General features: G+C 34.8%; 1 protein-coding gene across 4 annotated transcripts in view; it reads left to right on the top strand.

The window, feature by feature from the left end:
* Nucleotides 1-18,453, top strand: part of LOC111718029 (focal adhesion kinase 1) — a 94,873-nt gene that overhangs the window by 30,322 nt on the left and 46,098 nt on the right. For 2 of the 4 annotated variants that reach the window (XM_023493507.1, XM_023493506.1), the window contains exon 1: nucleotides 9,077-10,477. The exons of 1 other annotated variant lie outside the window; for it this stretch is intronic. In XM_023493507.1, coding sequence (XP_023349275.1) covers nucleotides 9,144-10,477 — 1,334 coding nt within the window. In that variant the 5' untranslated portion in view covers nucleotides 9,077-9,143. Of the gene's footprint in view, nucleotides 1-9,076; nucleotides 10,478-18,453 lie in introns of those variants that run through there. One more of the 4 variants, XM_023493508.1, reaches the window with a different exon arrangement.

The following is an 18,453-nucleotide window of genomic DNA, read 5'->3' as shown; positions in this document are numbered from 1 at the left end:
TGGGATAAATGATTTACCAGGAAAATCTGAATGAATTTTTTAGAAATTAAAAGGTTTGCACAATACTATTGTTTATCAGTGTTTTAGAGTCGGAATTTTAAACGAGTTTCTTTTTGTGGCATATACATTTGTGTAGAGTTACATGAAGAAATTAAAAACTAAAAGAAAACTAAAAACTAAAAATACAGACGACATCTTACGCTTTTTTATCTACAAACTGTATTACCCTTTTTATGAACCCGGTTTCCGATAGTGGGTTTCATAACGATATCCTGTTTTAAGTTTTGGGCTCTGGAACGCTGTTTAATGCACATTGTACAATGTACAAAGTGCATGCAGTAAAATACTTTTACGACTTGTAAAAATTTCCTGCAAATTTCCAATTCATTGAAAAGAAGAAAAAAAGGCATAAAATTGATTATTCTGAAAGCTCATGAATTTTCCAGCATTTTTTACATAAAAGTTAATATATGCAAGGAGTGAGCATGGTTCCAGGATTCACGTTGTTAAATGCAGACACAGAGGAGGGGGGGGGGGAGAAAAGGCGACCAGAGGTTGGACGTTTTCGTGTAAAAAATAGCGTTGTTTAATAGAAAATTAGGATTTAGAGTCTAATTTAAGAATTACTATCTTTTTGTAATATGAAATTTTTGGCAAAACGTTATTGAAGAACCTGATTCAAAAGCCAAAAAAGAGGCACGAAGCGTGCAAAATTTCTGGTTGTTTAACTATACCTAATCCCAGCACACTGGTGTTAATATTCCTCGGTTTAAAAACTGCGACACAATAACCAAGTCTGGGTATGAATAAAGAATAAGAAATTATGTGTATTGCATATTCAGTAAATCATTTCATGGTGTCTGCAGTCTTTACTATTCAGTATATACAATATGTACAATATGTACATATGCACATTGAACATGATGCCGTAAATTATGTTATGAAGACGACATCTCGTTTTCTACCCCTGTAGCTCTTTAGAGACACAGTAAAGGAATTGAGTTTTTGCCACAAACTCTGATTTTCTAATCCCTATATCATTACAATTCAATGTGGTAGACCTTAAATATTTCAAACCAGGAATTAAATAATTAAAGTTTGAAATATCCAATGTTCACTGCATCAGGTGGCAAAGTTACAAGGGGATGAGAAAATCAGAGTTTGTGGCAAGAACTCAGTTCCTCCAAACAAGTCTAAAAGCTGGGTTGAAATTTAAAAAAGGTAAAACTGGAGTGTATTTCTAGAAAGAAAATGATAATAATATAGGATGATCTCAGCACATAAATATAGTTTGTTATTCTTCCTGTTGTTTACCCCGGGGGGGGGGGGGGGGTTAAGGTCCCTGGGGCGCAATAAAAATAAAGAGGCGGGAAATAAATGTTCAAATTGACTTGCGAAAATTTTGACAAAGATAAGTTTAGGAACAAAATACAAAAAATAACTATTTTTAGCATTTTGGAAAATATTTTTAAAAATTTTCTTGTACATTTATGTTTGAATATAATGAATGTATATAATGAACCTGCCAATCCCCAACCCCTCCCCCTTTGTCTTAAATTAAGAATATTGAACCCCTAGGAATGCAACATTTAAAAAATCTGCAGCTAGGAATAAACATAGAAACAGAAATGATTTCTATCTCTTGTTTATTTTGCAGACTTAACATAAATTCTCATGTTTCTCTTTTTCCCCCCTTATATATCTCTCTGTCCCCTACGTATATCTTTGTCACGCTCCTATAACCCCTTCAGAAAATCTTCTTGTCCTATTCTTAAAATCTTCCAGTTCAAAAATATCTCTAATCCTGCCTAAATATCTCCGTTTCTCCTCCAAAATATCTCTCGACTCTTATTAATCTCTTTTAATTAAATTAAGTTGGCGTTTGCACAAATCTTCAATTGACCTTTACATACACTCTTCTCAAACTCTAATCTCTAATCTATATATTTTTAAAACCTTTAATTTGCTAAATTTGACGATTGTATCTGGCAGAATTTAAAGTTTTTAATATCAATGGCAAGTTTGAGGCAATTGTTCAGTTCCTTTCACCATTCGAAATAATTATTTCAAAAATAAATGATTTTTTTTTTTGGCAAATTTACGAATTATTTCTCTGCATATACTGTCTTTCTATCTATCTGTCTCTCCATGCTCCTAATGTATCCCCCGGGTGTCAAATTGACCGCAAAAACTACTTGCTTGTTAAGGTTGTCTAGTTGTTTTAAAGGGAGTTGGCTAATTCAGACCTCTTACCATATAAATTCAATCTTCCATTTTTTATTTCTAAAAGTTGTAAGTTCATCGTCAAAAAATATTTACAATTCACCACCAGCTATGTTAAAAATGTAAACAATAAATATGAAACTTTTCTTATCATTCTTTACTTACTTTTACTATTACTCTATTAAATTAAACATAATTACTAAAAGATATTTCTGAAGTTCGATTACCGCCAAAAAGTTCATTGAGTGAAGAATAAAAAAAGCTTGAATCCCGGATGTTGACAATATTTTAGATATAATTGAAATATTTAGATTTGAAAATAAACAAACATTTCCTTTAACTCTTAGAAAATACATTCATCATACTTGACCTTTCTCAGGTGTACTGTAAAAACTATTGTTTTAAATAGAATCTAGGATCTAGGGTATACGCCTTGGGATCTAGGATCTAGGAATAGGATACACGACTCGGGATCTAGTATGTGGACCTAGTATCTAGGATCTAGAGTTTAGTATCTAGGATTTAGTATCTAGTATCTAGGATCTAGGACATACATATCGGGATCTAGGATCTAGGATATATACCTTGGGATCTAGGATCTTGGATATGCACCTTGGAATCTAGGATCTAGGATCTAGGATATACACCTTGGGATCTAGGATCTTGGATATACACCTTGGAATCTAGGATCTAGGAATAGGATACACGACTCGGGATCTAGTATTTGGACCTAGTATCTAGGATCTAGAGTTTAGTATCTAGGATTTAGTATCTAGCATCTAGGATTTAGTATCTAGTATATTGGACCTAGTATCTGGTATCTAGGATCTAGTATCTAGGATTTAGTATCTAGTATCTAGTATCTAGTATCTAGGATCTAGTATCTAGGATCTAGTATCTAGGATCTAGTATCTAGGATCTAGTATCTAGGATCTAGTATCTAGTATCTAGGATCTAGTTCTTAGGATCTAGAATCTAGGATCTATAATATAGGATCTAGAATCTAGTATCTAGTATCTAGTATCTAGAATCTAGAATCTAGGATCTAGTATCTAGTATCTAGTATCTATGATCTAGTATCTAGGAACTAGGAACTAGGATCTAGGATCTAGTATCTAGGATCTAGTATCTAGGATCTAGGATCTAGGATCTACTATCGAGTATCTAGGATCTAGGATCTAGTATCTAGAATCTAGGATCTAGTATCTAGTATCTAGTATCTAGGATCTAGTATATAGTATCTAGAATCTAGGATCTAGGATCTAGTATCTAGGATCTAGTATCTAGGATCTAGGATCTAGGATCTAGTATCTAGTATCTAGTATCTAGTATCTAGGATCTAGTATCTAGGATCTAGTATCTAGGATGCAGTATCTAGGATCTAGTATCTAGGATCTAGTATCTAGTAACTAAGATCTAGAATCTAGGATGCAGTATCTAGGATCTAGCATCAAGGATCTAGTATCTAGGATCTAGTATCTAGGATCTGGTATCTTGGGGATCTAGGATCTAGTTCTTAGGATCTAGAATCTAGGATCTAGAATCTAGGATCTAGAATCTAGTATCTAGTATCTAGTATCTAGAATCTAGAATCTAGTATCTAGTATCTAGTATCTAATATCTAGGATCTAGGATCTAGGATCTAGGATCTAGGATCTAGGATCTAGGATCTAGGAAGAATCTAGTATCTAGTATCTAGAATCAAGAATCTAGTATCTAGTATCTAGTATCTAAAATCTAGGATCTAGGATCTAGGATCTAGGATCTACTATCGAGTATCTAGGATCTAGGATCTAGTATCTAGTATCTAGTATCTAGTATCTAGGATCTAGGATCTAGGATCTAGGATCTAGTATCTAGGATCTAGTATCTAGTATGTAGAATCTATTATCTAGTATCTAGTATCTAGTATCTAGTATCTAGGATCTGGTATCTGGTATCTAGGATCTAGGATCTAGGATCTAGGATCTAGGATCTAGTATCTAGGATCTAGAATCTAGAATCTAGAATCTAGGATCTAGGATCTAGTATCTAGTATCTAGGATCTAGGATCTAGGATCTAGTATCTAGGATCTAGTATCTAGGATCTAGTATCTAGGATCTAACATCTAGTATCTAGGATTTAGTATCTAGTATCTAGAATCTAGGATCTAGTATCTAGTATCTAGGATCTAGTATCTAGGATCTAGGATCTAAAATCTAGGATCTAGTATCTAGTATCTAGTATCTAGTATCTAGGATCTAGGATCTAGTATCTAGGATCTAGGATCTAGTATCTAGTATCTAGTATCTAGTATCTAGGATCTAGGATCTAGTATCTAGGATGCAGTATCTAGGATCTAGTATTTAGGATCTAGTATCTAGTAACTAAGATCTAGTATCTAGGATGCAGTATCTAGGATCTAGTATCTAGGATGCAGTATCTAGGATCTAGCATCATGGATCTAGTATCTAGGATCTAGTATCTAGGATCTAGTATCTAGGATCTAGCATCATGGATCTAGTATCTAGGATCTAGTATCTAGGATCTAGTATCTAGGATCTAGTATCTAGGATCTAGTATCTAGGATCTAGTATCTAGGATCTGGTATCTTGGGGATCTAGGATAAACGACTTGGGATCTTGAATTTAGGATATACATTTTGGGATCTAGGATCTAGAATATACGGATCGGGATATAGGATACATGACATGGGATCTAGGATCTGGTAACTTTCATCTAGGAGATACAGGACCAAGGACAAAAAAGAAAATAAAAATTAAAAAGTTTCTCATTTTTAAAAGTATTTAAACCTTTGACACATTTTAGATTGAAAACTTGTTCCCGCTTTTTACAACTTTAAATCTTTATGTTGCCCCTAAATGACAAGATCCATGCCTTGTTCCAACTCCAATATTGATAAATCTACTTGTGGTTTTGATACCTCTATCGTTTTATACATCTGTCGTCCGATGATCTTTCTAGAATTGTCGTCCGTCCATAATATTTATCTGTCTTTCGTCCTTTTAACAATAATAGTCCTCTTATCGTCCCTTTTAAGCCTTGTTTAATTTATTTCGCCTTAATCTATGTATGTATCTTTCTGTCGTCCTTCCATCGTCCATTCCTTGTCCTTCTCTAATTTAATCCAAGTTGACATTTCCCGCCGAAGTAAAATTAATTGACAGGGATAAACAATAACATATTTTCTCAACATAAGATTAATTCTCACAAAAACAATAATAAACACATTTTAACCGTTTGTAAGAAGTTCTGCTAATTTTGGCATCATTGTGTTTAAAGCGTTAAACATTGATTTTGAATGTTGGATTTTTTTAGGGAAGAAATACATTCCTCCCCCCTCCCCCCCTGCATGCTTTAGTTAATTTGCATCCACAGTGTTAGTAACTGCTTTACAGTGTTCACTGGACAGTGATCTGTGATTTATTTGTACCATATTTTTTGTTTTTTATTAATGTACAGTGACAATCTTATACTAAAAGATCTGAACAATCACCACAAACTTTAATGTTTTTATCTTTGTATCTATGTATAATGAAAGGATGTATGTATCATGGCTTTAACATTTGATATTTCATATTTTAAATATTTGTTCAGAACAGAAATCAAACTTTAACTCCTCAAACTGCGACTTGCAAGACTGACCTTCTGAAATGTTTCTGCCTCTTGGCTTGCTAGTTTCTTCATACCTCGTTAACTCTTTACCTCTTTAACTCTTTACCTCTTTAACTCTTTACCTCTTTAACTCTATACCTCTTTAACTCTATACCTCTTAAACTCTATACCTCCTACCCTGTTCCTGCCTTTTGACCTTTTTATCTTTTTCTGCCTATTGACCTCTTGCCTTTTTCCTGTAACTTAACTTCTTGCCCTTTTCCGACCACCTTTTTTCCTGCTCTTTCCGTTTACTTGACTTCCTGGTCTGTTCCTGTCACTTGATCTTTTGATCTCTTTCTACCTTTTGATCTCTTGCCCTTTTCCTTCCACTTAACTTCCTGCCTTGTTCCTGCCTCTTCATCTCCTTTACTCTAATCCTCCTTGCCCCGCCCCCTTTGACATATATTTATCTGTTGAGTGAAAGTTTAAATATTTGTCTTCACACACCTGACTCCAATCCCCCCCCCTCATGTAACCATAAAAACCTATTTCATTGTTCTCGATGATATTATGACATAAGTATAAAAGAAAGCTATTTATCATCGACAATTTTCACAAATTTTATTTAAAAAGTTGAATCTGCACACTGAGAACTCAAATTTTGCCTGCTTTAAAGCCTTGTCACTTTTCGGGTTTTTCTTTTGTTTTTCTGAAAAAAATAATTACATTTTTACCTAAACTTTAGTTCTATACCTGTATCTCCGACCTTCATCTGAAACCTATTTACCTATAGTTCTTATCTATACCTGTATCTCAGACCTATTTACCTATAGTTCTTATCTTTACCTGTATCTCCTACCTATCTACCTATAGTTCCTATCTATACCTGTATATCCGACCTTTCTACCTATAGTTCCTATCTATACCTGTATATCCAACCTTTTTACCTATAGTTCCTACCTATATCTGTATATCCAACCTATTTACTTATAGTTCCTATCTATTCCTGTATATCCAACCTGTTTACCTATAGTTCCTATCTGTACCTGTATATCCAACCTATTTACCTATAGTTCCTATCGATACCTGTATATCCAACCTATTTACTTATAGTTCCTTTCTATACCTTTATCTCCGACCTATTTACCTATAGTTCCTATCTATATCTGTATCTGCAACCTATTAAGAAATGTCTGATAGTACTGGATAAATAGGAATCAGTGTGGGAAGAATCTACAGTATCTGACAGATAATTAGCTTGCCTAAAATATACTTTTTGCACAGCATACTTGTTCCCAAAAAGCAGTTTAGGATTTACAAGGAATTTCCAGCTTATATCTTAATCTGTTGTATACGCGTCGGAGCGGAAAGTTTTGATGTCAATTTTATGATTTCTGATATTTTGTACAGGTTCCATTTGTTGTAATATTCGTTTGTGTTGAGTTGGGCCGGGACGAAAGCTATTCTTGTCAGTTCTCCTGGAGTAATCATCCTTACTGTGTTCTTTATTCATGCAAAACTGTATCACATACATGCATAGACATACATAGATAGACATACATAGATAGACATACATAGATAGACATACATAGATATACATACATACATAGACTTATAGATAGACATACGTAGACATACATAGACAAACATACATAGACTTACATAGATATACATACATAGGCATACATACGTAGACATACATACATAGACATACATAGACATACATACATAGATATACATACATAGACAAACATTCAAAGACATACATACATAGCCAAACATACATAGACAAACATACATAGACAAACATACATAGACATACATACATACATGGACATACTTGAATAGACATACATACATGAATAGATATACATAGACATAGACATACATAGACATAGACATACATACATAGACATACTTGAATAGACATACATACATAGACATACATACATTTAAAAAAAATATAAATTATAAAATAATCTGTTACAGAAAAAAAGATAAATTCCCATTTTATACCCTGATTGAATTACAAGCAACTTATTTGTAAAGAGGAGATAACTAGGGGGGGAGGGGCGGGATATACATCCATGAGTTTACAGTATTTAGTTCATGGCGAATATAAATATCCTGAAAAATACAAAGTTGAAAAAATCCTTTGAATAAACAAAGTTTCGGGTAATTGAACTTTTCGTGAAAAGAGAACATTCTTGTTCTTCAGCGAAGCAGGGGGAGAAGTAAAGGAAGTATGGGGGATTCTACAATCAGGAGTTGGAGGGAGTTGGAGGGAGTTGGAGGGAGTTGGAGGGAGTTGGAGGGAGTTGAAGGGAGTTGGAGGGAGTTGGAGGGAGTTGGAGGGAGTTAGAGGGAGTTAGAGGGAGTTGGAGGGAGTTGGAGGGAATTGGAGGTAGTCGGAGGTAGTAGGAGGAAGTTGGAGGTAGCTGGTGGTAGCTTGAGGTAGTTGAAGGTAGTCGGAGTTAAATATAAAATGTCGGAGGGACTTGGAAGGAGTTGGAAGGTGTTGAAGGAAGTTGGATAGAGTTGGATGGAGTTGGAGGGAGTTCGAGGGAATTGGATGAAGTTGAAGAAAATTCAAAGGAGTTGTATGGAGTTGAAGGGAGCTAGAGGGAGAATTAAAGGAAGTTAAAGGGAGTTTGAGGGACTTGGAGGGAGTTGGAGGGAATTGGATGAAGTTGAAGGAAATTTAAGGGAATTAAATGAAGTTGAAGGGAGCAGGAGGGAGAGTTTAAGGAAGTTGAAGGGAGTTGAAGGGGGATGAAGGGACTTGAAGGGAGCTGGAGGGAGCTGGAGGGAGCTGGAAGGAGCTGGAAGGAGTTGGAGGGAGTTGGAAGGAGTTGGAGGAAGGTGGAAGGAGAGTTGGAGGTGGTTGAAGGGAGCTAAAGGAAGTCTGAGGAAGTGAACAGAAGTTGGAGGTCGTTGAAGTTAGTTGTAGGTCGGTTGAAGGAGTCGGAGGAAGTCAACAGAAGATGGAATAGTTGTATGGAGAGAACATAGGATTAAAAGAATGTATTATAAAAATTAAAATATAAGGTTGAAGTAGTTGTAAATGTTATCAAGTCCCCTAATTAACCTAGTATAAAAAGGTGTTCTATGTTGTGAAACTTGACCCTATCTCTTTCTCCTGCAAAAACTACGGCGCTCGTCACACGGTGCAATAAAACTAAACAAACACACTTTTTCACCAAACATCTTAATATCATCGCGGTGTTTCATTTCAGAATTGTTGGTTTAAATATGCCTGTCATGGTCCTAGTGTTCTATTGTACATGGAGAAACCTAGATCTAATATACCTGGCATAGAAACATGGGAATAAAATCAGATATAAGGTATATGGAGAAAAGCATGGAATTGGATCCGAATTGGGTTGAAGAGGATTGGAGAAGGATTATGGATTTAGATTTCATGATTGGGAGAGTGGTTCATGATGAGTTTGAGATAAATAAGGATGAAAAAGATACTGCCACGGAGGATATGGATAAAACCTTTGAATCTAAGGAGAAGGTTTGGGAAGATAAGGACGGAGAAGTTGGGATAGAGAAGGGTGGAGAGGTTGGGGGAACGGAACGGATTAGAGAGATTGGGAGAACGGAGAGGATTGGAGAGTTTGGGAGAACGGAACGGATTGGAGAGGTTGGGAGAACGGAGAGGATTGGAGAGGTTGGGAGAGTGATCAAGTTGGCCGGCAGCTCCTGTCCTCCTGCTTGTGTGGGTAAACTTAGAGAACTATTACTCCAGTATGTGTGTAGTAGTGGAGAGGAATACAACCCTAGAGGATCAATTTACCAACCCGTCCTTGCCCTCATAGAGGCTAGAAACCAACCCGTCCTTGCTCCGAGAAAAGCTAAAATCCAACATATTCTTGCTCATACAGAACCCACCAATCAACCTATACTAGAACCTTCTCCTATAACCCAACCTTCTGAAAAACAATGTTCCGTAGTCTCTAGGTTATCCTCTAGTCCTTCTCCTACTCCTCCTGTGAGAAGATCCTCTAGTTCTCTAGGATACAGACTACGATCTCGTCTCTTCAAGTCTATGGCTCCTGTAGATGAAAACAATGTTATATCCTCCTACACTAAGAACCCTGCAACTGCTAAAACTCGTATTTCTGACTTGGTAAACAACAACGCTGTCAACCAACACTGCCAATACACTGCCAACAAAATGGCGAATGTTCATGTACAGAACAGGTCGTCTTCCCTTGGTCCGTACTTCCCTCGTCATGGTTTATGTACAGACAACGGCATCTATGAATGTAACTATGAAAGTATAGATGGATACTCCAGTAGTAAAAGTGATGAGTCTAACAGTGCTATTCTTCAATTAGAGAACGCTGTCAAAAGTCTAGATAAAGTTTTAGAAAAAGATACTAAACGGTTTAAATATGAAAACGATTTTAATCATAAAGTACAATACGACTCCATAACAGTGCTCCCTACAACTAGTTTAAGGGAGCTTCCTATCACTCCCTCCCACAGTAGTAGGGAGCTACCCCCAACACCCCTCCCTAGAACTAAAAGCTTCAGGGATAGAGGTGTAGAGCAGGGGCAGTCCAAGCTGAATCCTGGAGATGGGCGGGCTTGTTCTGCTCCTCCCATATCTCCATTCTTTTATAGAAGATTTATTCAAACAACCAGGTAGGAGGGAAACACACGCCAAACTTACTTAATTCAAGTACGTCCTTTCTGCATATAGACACGCCAAACTAACTAAATCCAAGTATGTCCTTGCTGTATCTAGACACGCCAAATTAACTATATTTAAGTACGCCTCTAGCCGTGACAGAAAATGTATCAAAGAAAGGTTAAAAATTACCTATTTAAAAATTTAAAAATGCAAAATAAAAATAAACATTGTCATAAAAACAACGCTTTTGTTTGTGTAGCACAGATGCATCGCATTCAAGGACTTTGCAGGATTTATGACAATTTTTTCCTTTTTTATTCTTACTAGCTTGGGAACCCACAACTGGCTTGGGAACCCACAGCTAGCTTGGGAACCCACAACTAGCTTGGGAACCCACAACTAGCTTGGGAACCCACAACTAGCTTGGGAACCCACAACTAGCTTGGGAACCCACAACTAGCTTGGGAACCCACAACTAGCTTGGGAACCCACAACTAGCTTGGGAACCCACAACTACCTTGGGAACCCACAACTAGCTTGGGAACCCACAACTACCTTGGGAACCCACAACTAGCTTGGGAACCCTCAAGGTTCAAGTTTTCCAATTAGAATTTGAAGCAAGTCGGTCCAGTGGTTCCTGAGTTATGATTGGAAATAGAAACAAACAAATAGACATGCAGAGATTACTAGTTTATATATGTAGATTTGTTTATAGCACAAAGTGCTTGCCGTACACCTAAATAATTTGTATTTAGAACACATATATCTCTTTATATCTATATATAGGTGAATTGTCTTGTTATTGCAGCTACTTTATGTTCATGTCAATATAGTTCAGGGGTCAATATGTAACCCAATTTTATGAATTTTAGTTTTTTCAAACAATTTTTATGTATGAAAAACAGTGTATGTATTTTCATAAATTTTGAATTTGTTTAACAATTTTGACTTGACAAACAAAAATACTGGAACTTCGGCATTTTTACTTTTTGTTCAAATTTTTGGGTAAAATATTCCCCCCGGATTTTTGGTGTGTGTAGAGTAGGTCCTTAGATCTAGTTTACGGGGTTATAAAGGTCTGGGTCGGAGAAACATAAACTTCACAAACCTAGTAGCTTAACATCTTTTTCATACAGGGGGCGGAAACTTTTGAAGAGTCATCATGCAGCTTAACATATTTTTCATACGGGGGTTGGAAACTTTTGAAGAGTCAACTTGCAGCTTAACATCTTTTTCATACTGGGGTTGGAAACTTTTGAAGAGTCAACTTGCAGCTTAACATCTTTTTCATACTGGGGTTGGAAACTTTTGAAGAGTCAACTTGCAGCTTAACATTTTTTTCATACAGGGGGCGGAAACTTTGGAGAGTGGTTGGATTCATTTGACGAGTGAAGAACTTGCTTCCGAGTACCTAGAAGCTTGACATCTTTCTTATTATTTCTTTAAACGTTGCAAGAATTACCAACTAAAAAATTAAAATTTAATTATTTATTACATTACGATACTTTAGGTTCACAATATATTCTATTGAAAGTACCTGAACTTATGAAATTAATTGATATTAAGATGAACTAAGACTAATTTTCACAGAATCTTGAATTTTGTCAATTTTTAAAAGTTTTTCTGACAGACGAGGGGTGGGAGGGGGGTAAGTAAAATTATGTCTATTGTCAGAAAAACGACTTTAGATTGTTTCAAAACCTTTGATAAATCAGTATTTTTAAATGAAAAAACAATTTAACAATATATTTATAGAATACTATATAGATGACTTGATCGAACATATGTTTCTTATCAATGCTTAGAGTTAAAGGGAGTGACTGGCATTACAGTAGTTGAACTGAGAATGTAGTTTTATTATTTAGGATTCATTTGAGACATACAAAACGTTTTAATGATGTATAATTACTGAGTTTGATCGCAAAGTCAACTTTCAAAGTCATCCATTTGGGTGGGTACGTTTTGAGAATCGATTTTTTAAATTATCAAATAACGAGGACAAAAAATGTAAGATTCACACTCAGTAATTTTACATCATTAAAACGTTTTATATGTCTCATATGAATCCTAAAAAATTCTCAGTTCAACTATCATTAATTACCGGTCACTCCCTTTAATGTCATTTTGATTCGGATCCGGAACCTGGATCCATTCAATTAAAAAAAAAAAATTTTAATTCCGGAACTGACCCGGTTCCCAATTTCCTTTACAAAAGCAAAATTTCAGCCAACACATTTTCTTTCTTTTTAATTTATTCTTGCAATTTAATGAGCAAAAAGGCAAGTTTTATGCCGATCTTTACAAAGCAATACTTCAGATTTGTGCTTTGAAAATGAAAAAGTGTAATCCTTTAATTCAAGATGGCAATGCTTGATTCACAAGGGTCCCCCTGAAAAGATTTTGTCTGATAAATGATAATTACGATAGCAATGTTTAAAATTTTCAAAACTGATTTTTTTCAATTGTAGTTCTCAAAACACTTTTCAAACCTAGAAAAACTTCAATATCCTCCACATTATTGATTAGATAAAGGTTACAAAGGCATTGTTGTGAATCAGGCATTGCCATCTTGGCATAAGGGTCCTCTGAAATTCCGCTTAAAGTCCCTCTTAAGCACTGTTTCTAATCTATATAAAGCTTATTATTATAAGAAACGCAACTCAGCATTTAAAACAGATACTAGCCAGAAGTTGTGAAATATTTTGTTGAAAACAACAATATTATGTGAAGAGGAAGTGGAGGAGGGGAAGGGAGGGGAAGGGGGAGGTAAGGGAGGGGGAGGGTTGACGAGGGGGAAATGAACTGACCGCAATACTGATGAAAAATGTCTGTTTTCTCTTTGGATAAATGTCGTTATGGTCAATTTACATTAAATTGTGTTTTCAGCGTTAAAAGCTTCAATACATTCTTCTACTTCACTCTCGCATCCTGGAGTTTTTAATAAAGCTAATGGACTTGAGCCTTTGCCTCAAACTCAAATTTCAAACCCCGATATCTTTGCAATCTTGTTTCCAACAACTATTTGATTTAACAGAATTCATATCTAAGGTCCACCACATTGGGTTGCAAAGATATCGAGATTTGAAAATAAGACTTTGTGGCAAAATTAATTCCTTTTCGATAATTTTAGCTTTTCAATGTTACTTTACTTTAAAGCACTGTTTGTTTCGTCCATTATAAAAAAATAATATTTCGCAGATTTACATCACTGGATTTAACAAAAATTGTTTATGGAAAATTTATTAAGCATTCTTTTAACTTGCAACATTCTTGTAGGTCTGTTTTTTTATGAATTTTCTTTTTATCAGTTTGACATTACGGCTTTAATACAATTTTGATCCATTCTGCTAGTTTTCTTTTCTGTATATTTTTCAAACTTTTACAATTTAAACTTTATTCATTATTGTCTATGGGGATTAATGCAAAGTTATTTTCTTTTACATTTTATGATTCAATGGACTGGATGGGGGTAAACTCTACAATTAATTATCCTCTACTGCATTTGTCTCTGGACGGAGAGTATGGGGAGGCATTGACCCAAAATGCATTTAATTTGAAAAATGAGACAGAATTTTTGCAATGTGAAATGTGACAGTAGGCGTAAACAGAAGGGGGGGGGGGGTAAAGGATGCGGAAGGAGATTTACGGGATATAAACAGTATCAAATTGATAAAGTACAAAGGAAATTAATACATGCCTCAAACTCTTAATACTGTTTTTTATATCTTTGCAACCTAATGTCATAAATCTTTTAATATTTTAGATTATCAATTCTGTAAAGTCCAGTATAAAAAGTTTTAAATACCTGCAGGTTGCTAAGATAAAGGGATTTGAAGATTAGAGTTGGTTGCATGTGTTCAATTCCTTTAAAACTAAAAAATATCCCCCCCCCCCCGTCAAAAAATAAATCCGACGTGCCTGTTAGCAGCGACATATAATACCCTCTCTTTTCCCCACCCCTCCTTCTGCCCCCCCTGTCTGCATCCTTCTGCCCCCCCCCTGTCTGCCCCAAATATGTAATTTATAGGTTTTGCACAAACAGTGCGAATCTTCGCCAAAACGTTGCAACCAAGCGAATCCAAACTAATCCAAGCGATTAAGCCTGAGAATATTCAAGGTCAGACTTGGGGTCAGCTTACAAGGTTTGAGGGTCAAGGTTAATAAATATGTTGTTCAGATGGTGCTGAGATAACCCTTCATTTAAAAAATAGGGGCATGCCTGATTCACATTGGTACTAAACGAATGTGCATGATATTATCTATCAAACAATATGTGTAATCTTGATAATTTTATTCATTGTTTCTGTAGTACATATTAAAAAGTTTTAAAAGTTAATAACATGGTTATCATTCATTCTTGAACTAACAAAGCTTTTAAGAGTGCTTTTTTGAATTGAATTTTAAATTACATATACAGTCCTTTTAAACATCTATTTCCTACGTAATTAATCAAATTTGTGGGTTTAACTTAGAGTTTGATTTATTCTATTATACAGAACAATTGTAGTAAACTTTTAGTTCTGTTCTCTTATATTAAATTGTTCTGAAACTATCCAGTTTAAACATTCATCAAGAAAATGTCAAAAATATCAGTTCTTCTTTTAAGTCTAGTTTGAAGCATTATTTGGAACCAATATATCCTAGATGTACTTATTTATTCTGAAAACTATCTTTGAAAAATTGTCCTTTTAAGAGTTTAACTGAGCTAGGAATTTATGAATTAGAGAGAGGTCGAATTGAATTAGGCCAGAGGGCGAAACTAATGAAAAGCTAGAAGTAATTGAGCTAGTATGGATAGTTTAAAATAAATACTCCCTTAGTGTGAATTGTACTGTAGAAGTAGCTGAATTAGCTTTACCAAGTTCAACTATTTGCTATTAATTAAATCTGCCACATTTTACAATAAACGTTGATTTCATCTTAAGATAAAATCTCGCATGTTTTCTTTTCTTCTAAAAACTTTTAAAAGAAAAAATCCAGTAAAAATTGTATTTTACAGATTAAAAAAACTAAAATTTTGTCGAAATTTTGCCTGAAGTGTAATTTGCTGGGATAAGCATGAGGAGTTCAACTTTTTGGCCCATCTGGTCACTAAACATAGCTTTCAATAGATTTTACAGAACATTCTAACTTCTCATCTAGTGATAACGGTTTTTTTAAACGTCGAAGATTAAAAGGAATTGAGTCTTTGTAACAAACTCTGATTTGCTAATACCTATATTATACATAATCATAAATGCCCGATTTACTATAGTTCCCGGATATTTGAAAAGAGATAATAATGTAAAGTATATACCTTGTCTGTGCTGGATAAATCAGCAAAAAAACGCAACTGTTATGTTCGCTCAGAGCCTCAGGTACAGTTTTATTGGGTACCATTGTGAATCCGTATTTTCCTCTTCAATTACACACCATATATTTAGTAGAAGTAAAAATTTCCATTTACTGATTGAAGGATTAATAACTCTGATTGGATAATAAGATAGATGTTACCGTAATACTATTTCTATTGGTTCAGAATAGACAACAAACACATGACTGAACCCTGATTGGATCAGGCACTAATGGACTCAGCATACAGGAGTGTACAGGGTCATTTAAAATTACGCCGACAGTCCCCTTTTACCATAGACATTTTAAGCACCCTAAAGCTCGAACATTAAAAAATTAGATTTGAAACACAGTGGGAAAACTTTTTTGCCAATTTTAAAATTAGAATTTCTTGATGATTCTCCAAATATAGTTCATTAATCTTCATTTTCATCCAACTATTTGCAGCTTATTTGCAAACATGGCGGAGACCCCACTTCTAGTTTTTGCAAGCTAATAGGATCAGTAGATATGTTTGTATTTGAAAAATCTTCAGTAATGTAATAGCTTGATCCCGTAAAACATAGCGTAAAGGACCATATGTGCTTTAAAAATAAAAATACTTAGCAACAAAAAAAAATAAAAAATAGTAAACACGAAGCATTGGTATTATTGGGTTTTAAAGTTTTTTTTTCACGTCAGATGTTATGGATCGGGACTTGGCAGGAAAGCATATTTTTTACAACCTTTTTTGGCCATGGAAGAAAGAAAAAAGGGAAGTATAAAAAAGAATTTGTTATTTTTTCCTTATCATTGTTGGGAAGTTGAGTACTCTGGGGTAGAATAAGATAGATGTGAATTGTGGCATCAAGACAGTTTAAATATTCCTCCGAGTGTAGAGAAAAAGCGACAACATTGAGTAAATAGAATGTTTAAAATTTGAAATTCAACAAAGAAAAGACAGCTTAGAGATAAACCAAACTCTGCTCAACTTTTAAGTCTATTTTTAGATTTTTAGGTTTGTTATCAATGTCCTGCAGTTTACTAGTTTTTCTTCGATTTTTTTTTCTAGAAAGGGATGTTTTGATTAGGATCTACTAGACAATTACCCAAAAAATTACATTATTGATATATTAAATTGTTTTTGATTTTGTTTATGTTTGGTTTAATATTTGTCTATGTGTGTGTGTTTCTGTTTGTTTTTATATTTGTCTATGTGTGTGTGTTTGTGTTTGTTTTAATATCTGTCTATGGGGGGGGTGTTTGTGTTTGTTTTAAGATTTGTCTATGTGCGTGTGTTTGTGTTTGAAAGGGGACACTTGTGTTGGTGTTTTAATGTATATTTGTGTGTTTGAGTAACTAATAGTTTGTGTTTGAGTGTAAATTCGTGTTTTAGTGTGTGCTAGATTGTGTTGGGGTGTTTGTGTTTGACTGTGTGTGTTTGCGTACGTATATCACTCTAAATCTTCCGAACTTCTGTCAGTTGACAGCTCTGTTGCTGAGCAGGGGAAATATTAGGGAGGGGGATGACTGGGATANCCCTGCTTTTCCAAGCTTGACATTTTAAAAGTGCACACCTCTCATTAACTAAATAAGTTTAAAATTTGCTAAACTCACGTTGTTGTATTCATCTTCATAATAGTTCTACATTTATTTTCTTATTTACAGGTATGTACATTGTACACTATACAGAGATCCAGACAGCTATGCAAATTATTTTCTAGACTGGGTTGATTTTAAAGTATCGCAACCCTTGGCCTTTGTTTTTTCATTATTAACTCAACTATGGTTTTTTTTGTTACCCTAGACATTTACATTCATAAACTAAACTGCGCTTGTTTAATCTTTTGTTTAAAAAAGAAGTAATTGGCAAAATATTGGTAGATTTTTGCTGAAGCATGTACACTATGGAGTATGGAGTACACTATGGAGTATGGAGTACACTATGGAGTATGGAGTACACTATGGAGTATGGAGTACACTATGGAGTATGGGGTACACTATGGAGTATGGAGTACACTATGGAGTATAGAGTACACTATGGAGTATGGAGTACACTATGGAGTATGGAGTACACTATGGAGTATGGAGTACACTATGGAGTATGGAGTACACTATGGAGTATGGAGTACACTATGGAGCATGGAGTACTGTGAACAGCAGCTAGTGGAAATGTTACGCTTTTACAGTTATCTATTTTGAAGAAACTATTTATGTCCTAGCTTAAATTGTTCTAAATAACAAACAATGTCCTTCAAAGAAATTGGTTTATGTATAACTATTGGTCTCTAACTGATTTACGTAGGTTGCTATTGGTTCCTAATGAAATTGGTTTATGTAGGTAGCTATTGGTTTCTAATTGAATTGGTTTACGTAGGTTGCTATTGGTTCATAATGAAATTGTTTTATGTAGGTTGCTATTGGTTTCTAATGGAATTGGTTTACGTAGGTTGCTATTGGTTTCTAATGGAATTGGTTTATGTAGGTAGCTATTGGTTTCTAATGGAATTGTTTTATGTAGGTAACTATTGGTTTCTAATGGAATTGGTTTATGATGGTAGCTATTGGTTTCTAATGGAATTGGTTTATGTAGGTAGCTATTGGTTTCTAATGGAATTGGTTTACGTAGGTTGCTATTGGTTTCGAATGGAATTGGTTTATGTAGGTAGCTATTGGT

Source organism: Eurytemora carolleeae, unplaced genomic scaffold (assembly GCF_000591075.1).
Source record: "Eurytemora carolleeae unplaced genomic scaffold, Eaff_2.0 scaffold411, whole genome shotgun sequence".
Classification (NCBI taxonomy): Eukaryota; Metazoa; Arthropoda; class Copepoda; order Calanoida; family Temoridae; genus Eurytemora; species Eurytemora carolleeae.
The sequence above is the reverse complement of the archived record's forward strand: the minus strand, read 5'-3'. Positions and strand labels throughout refer to the sequence as shown.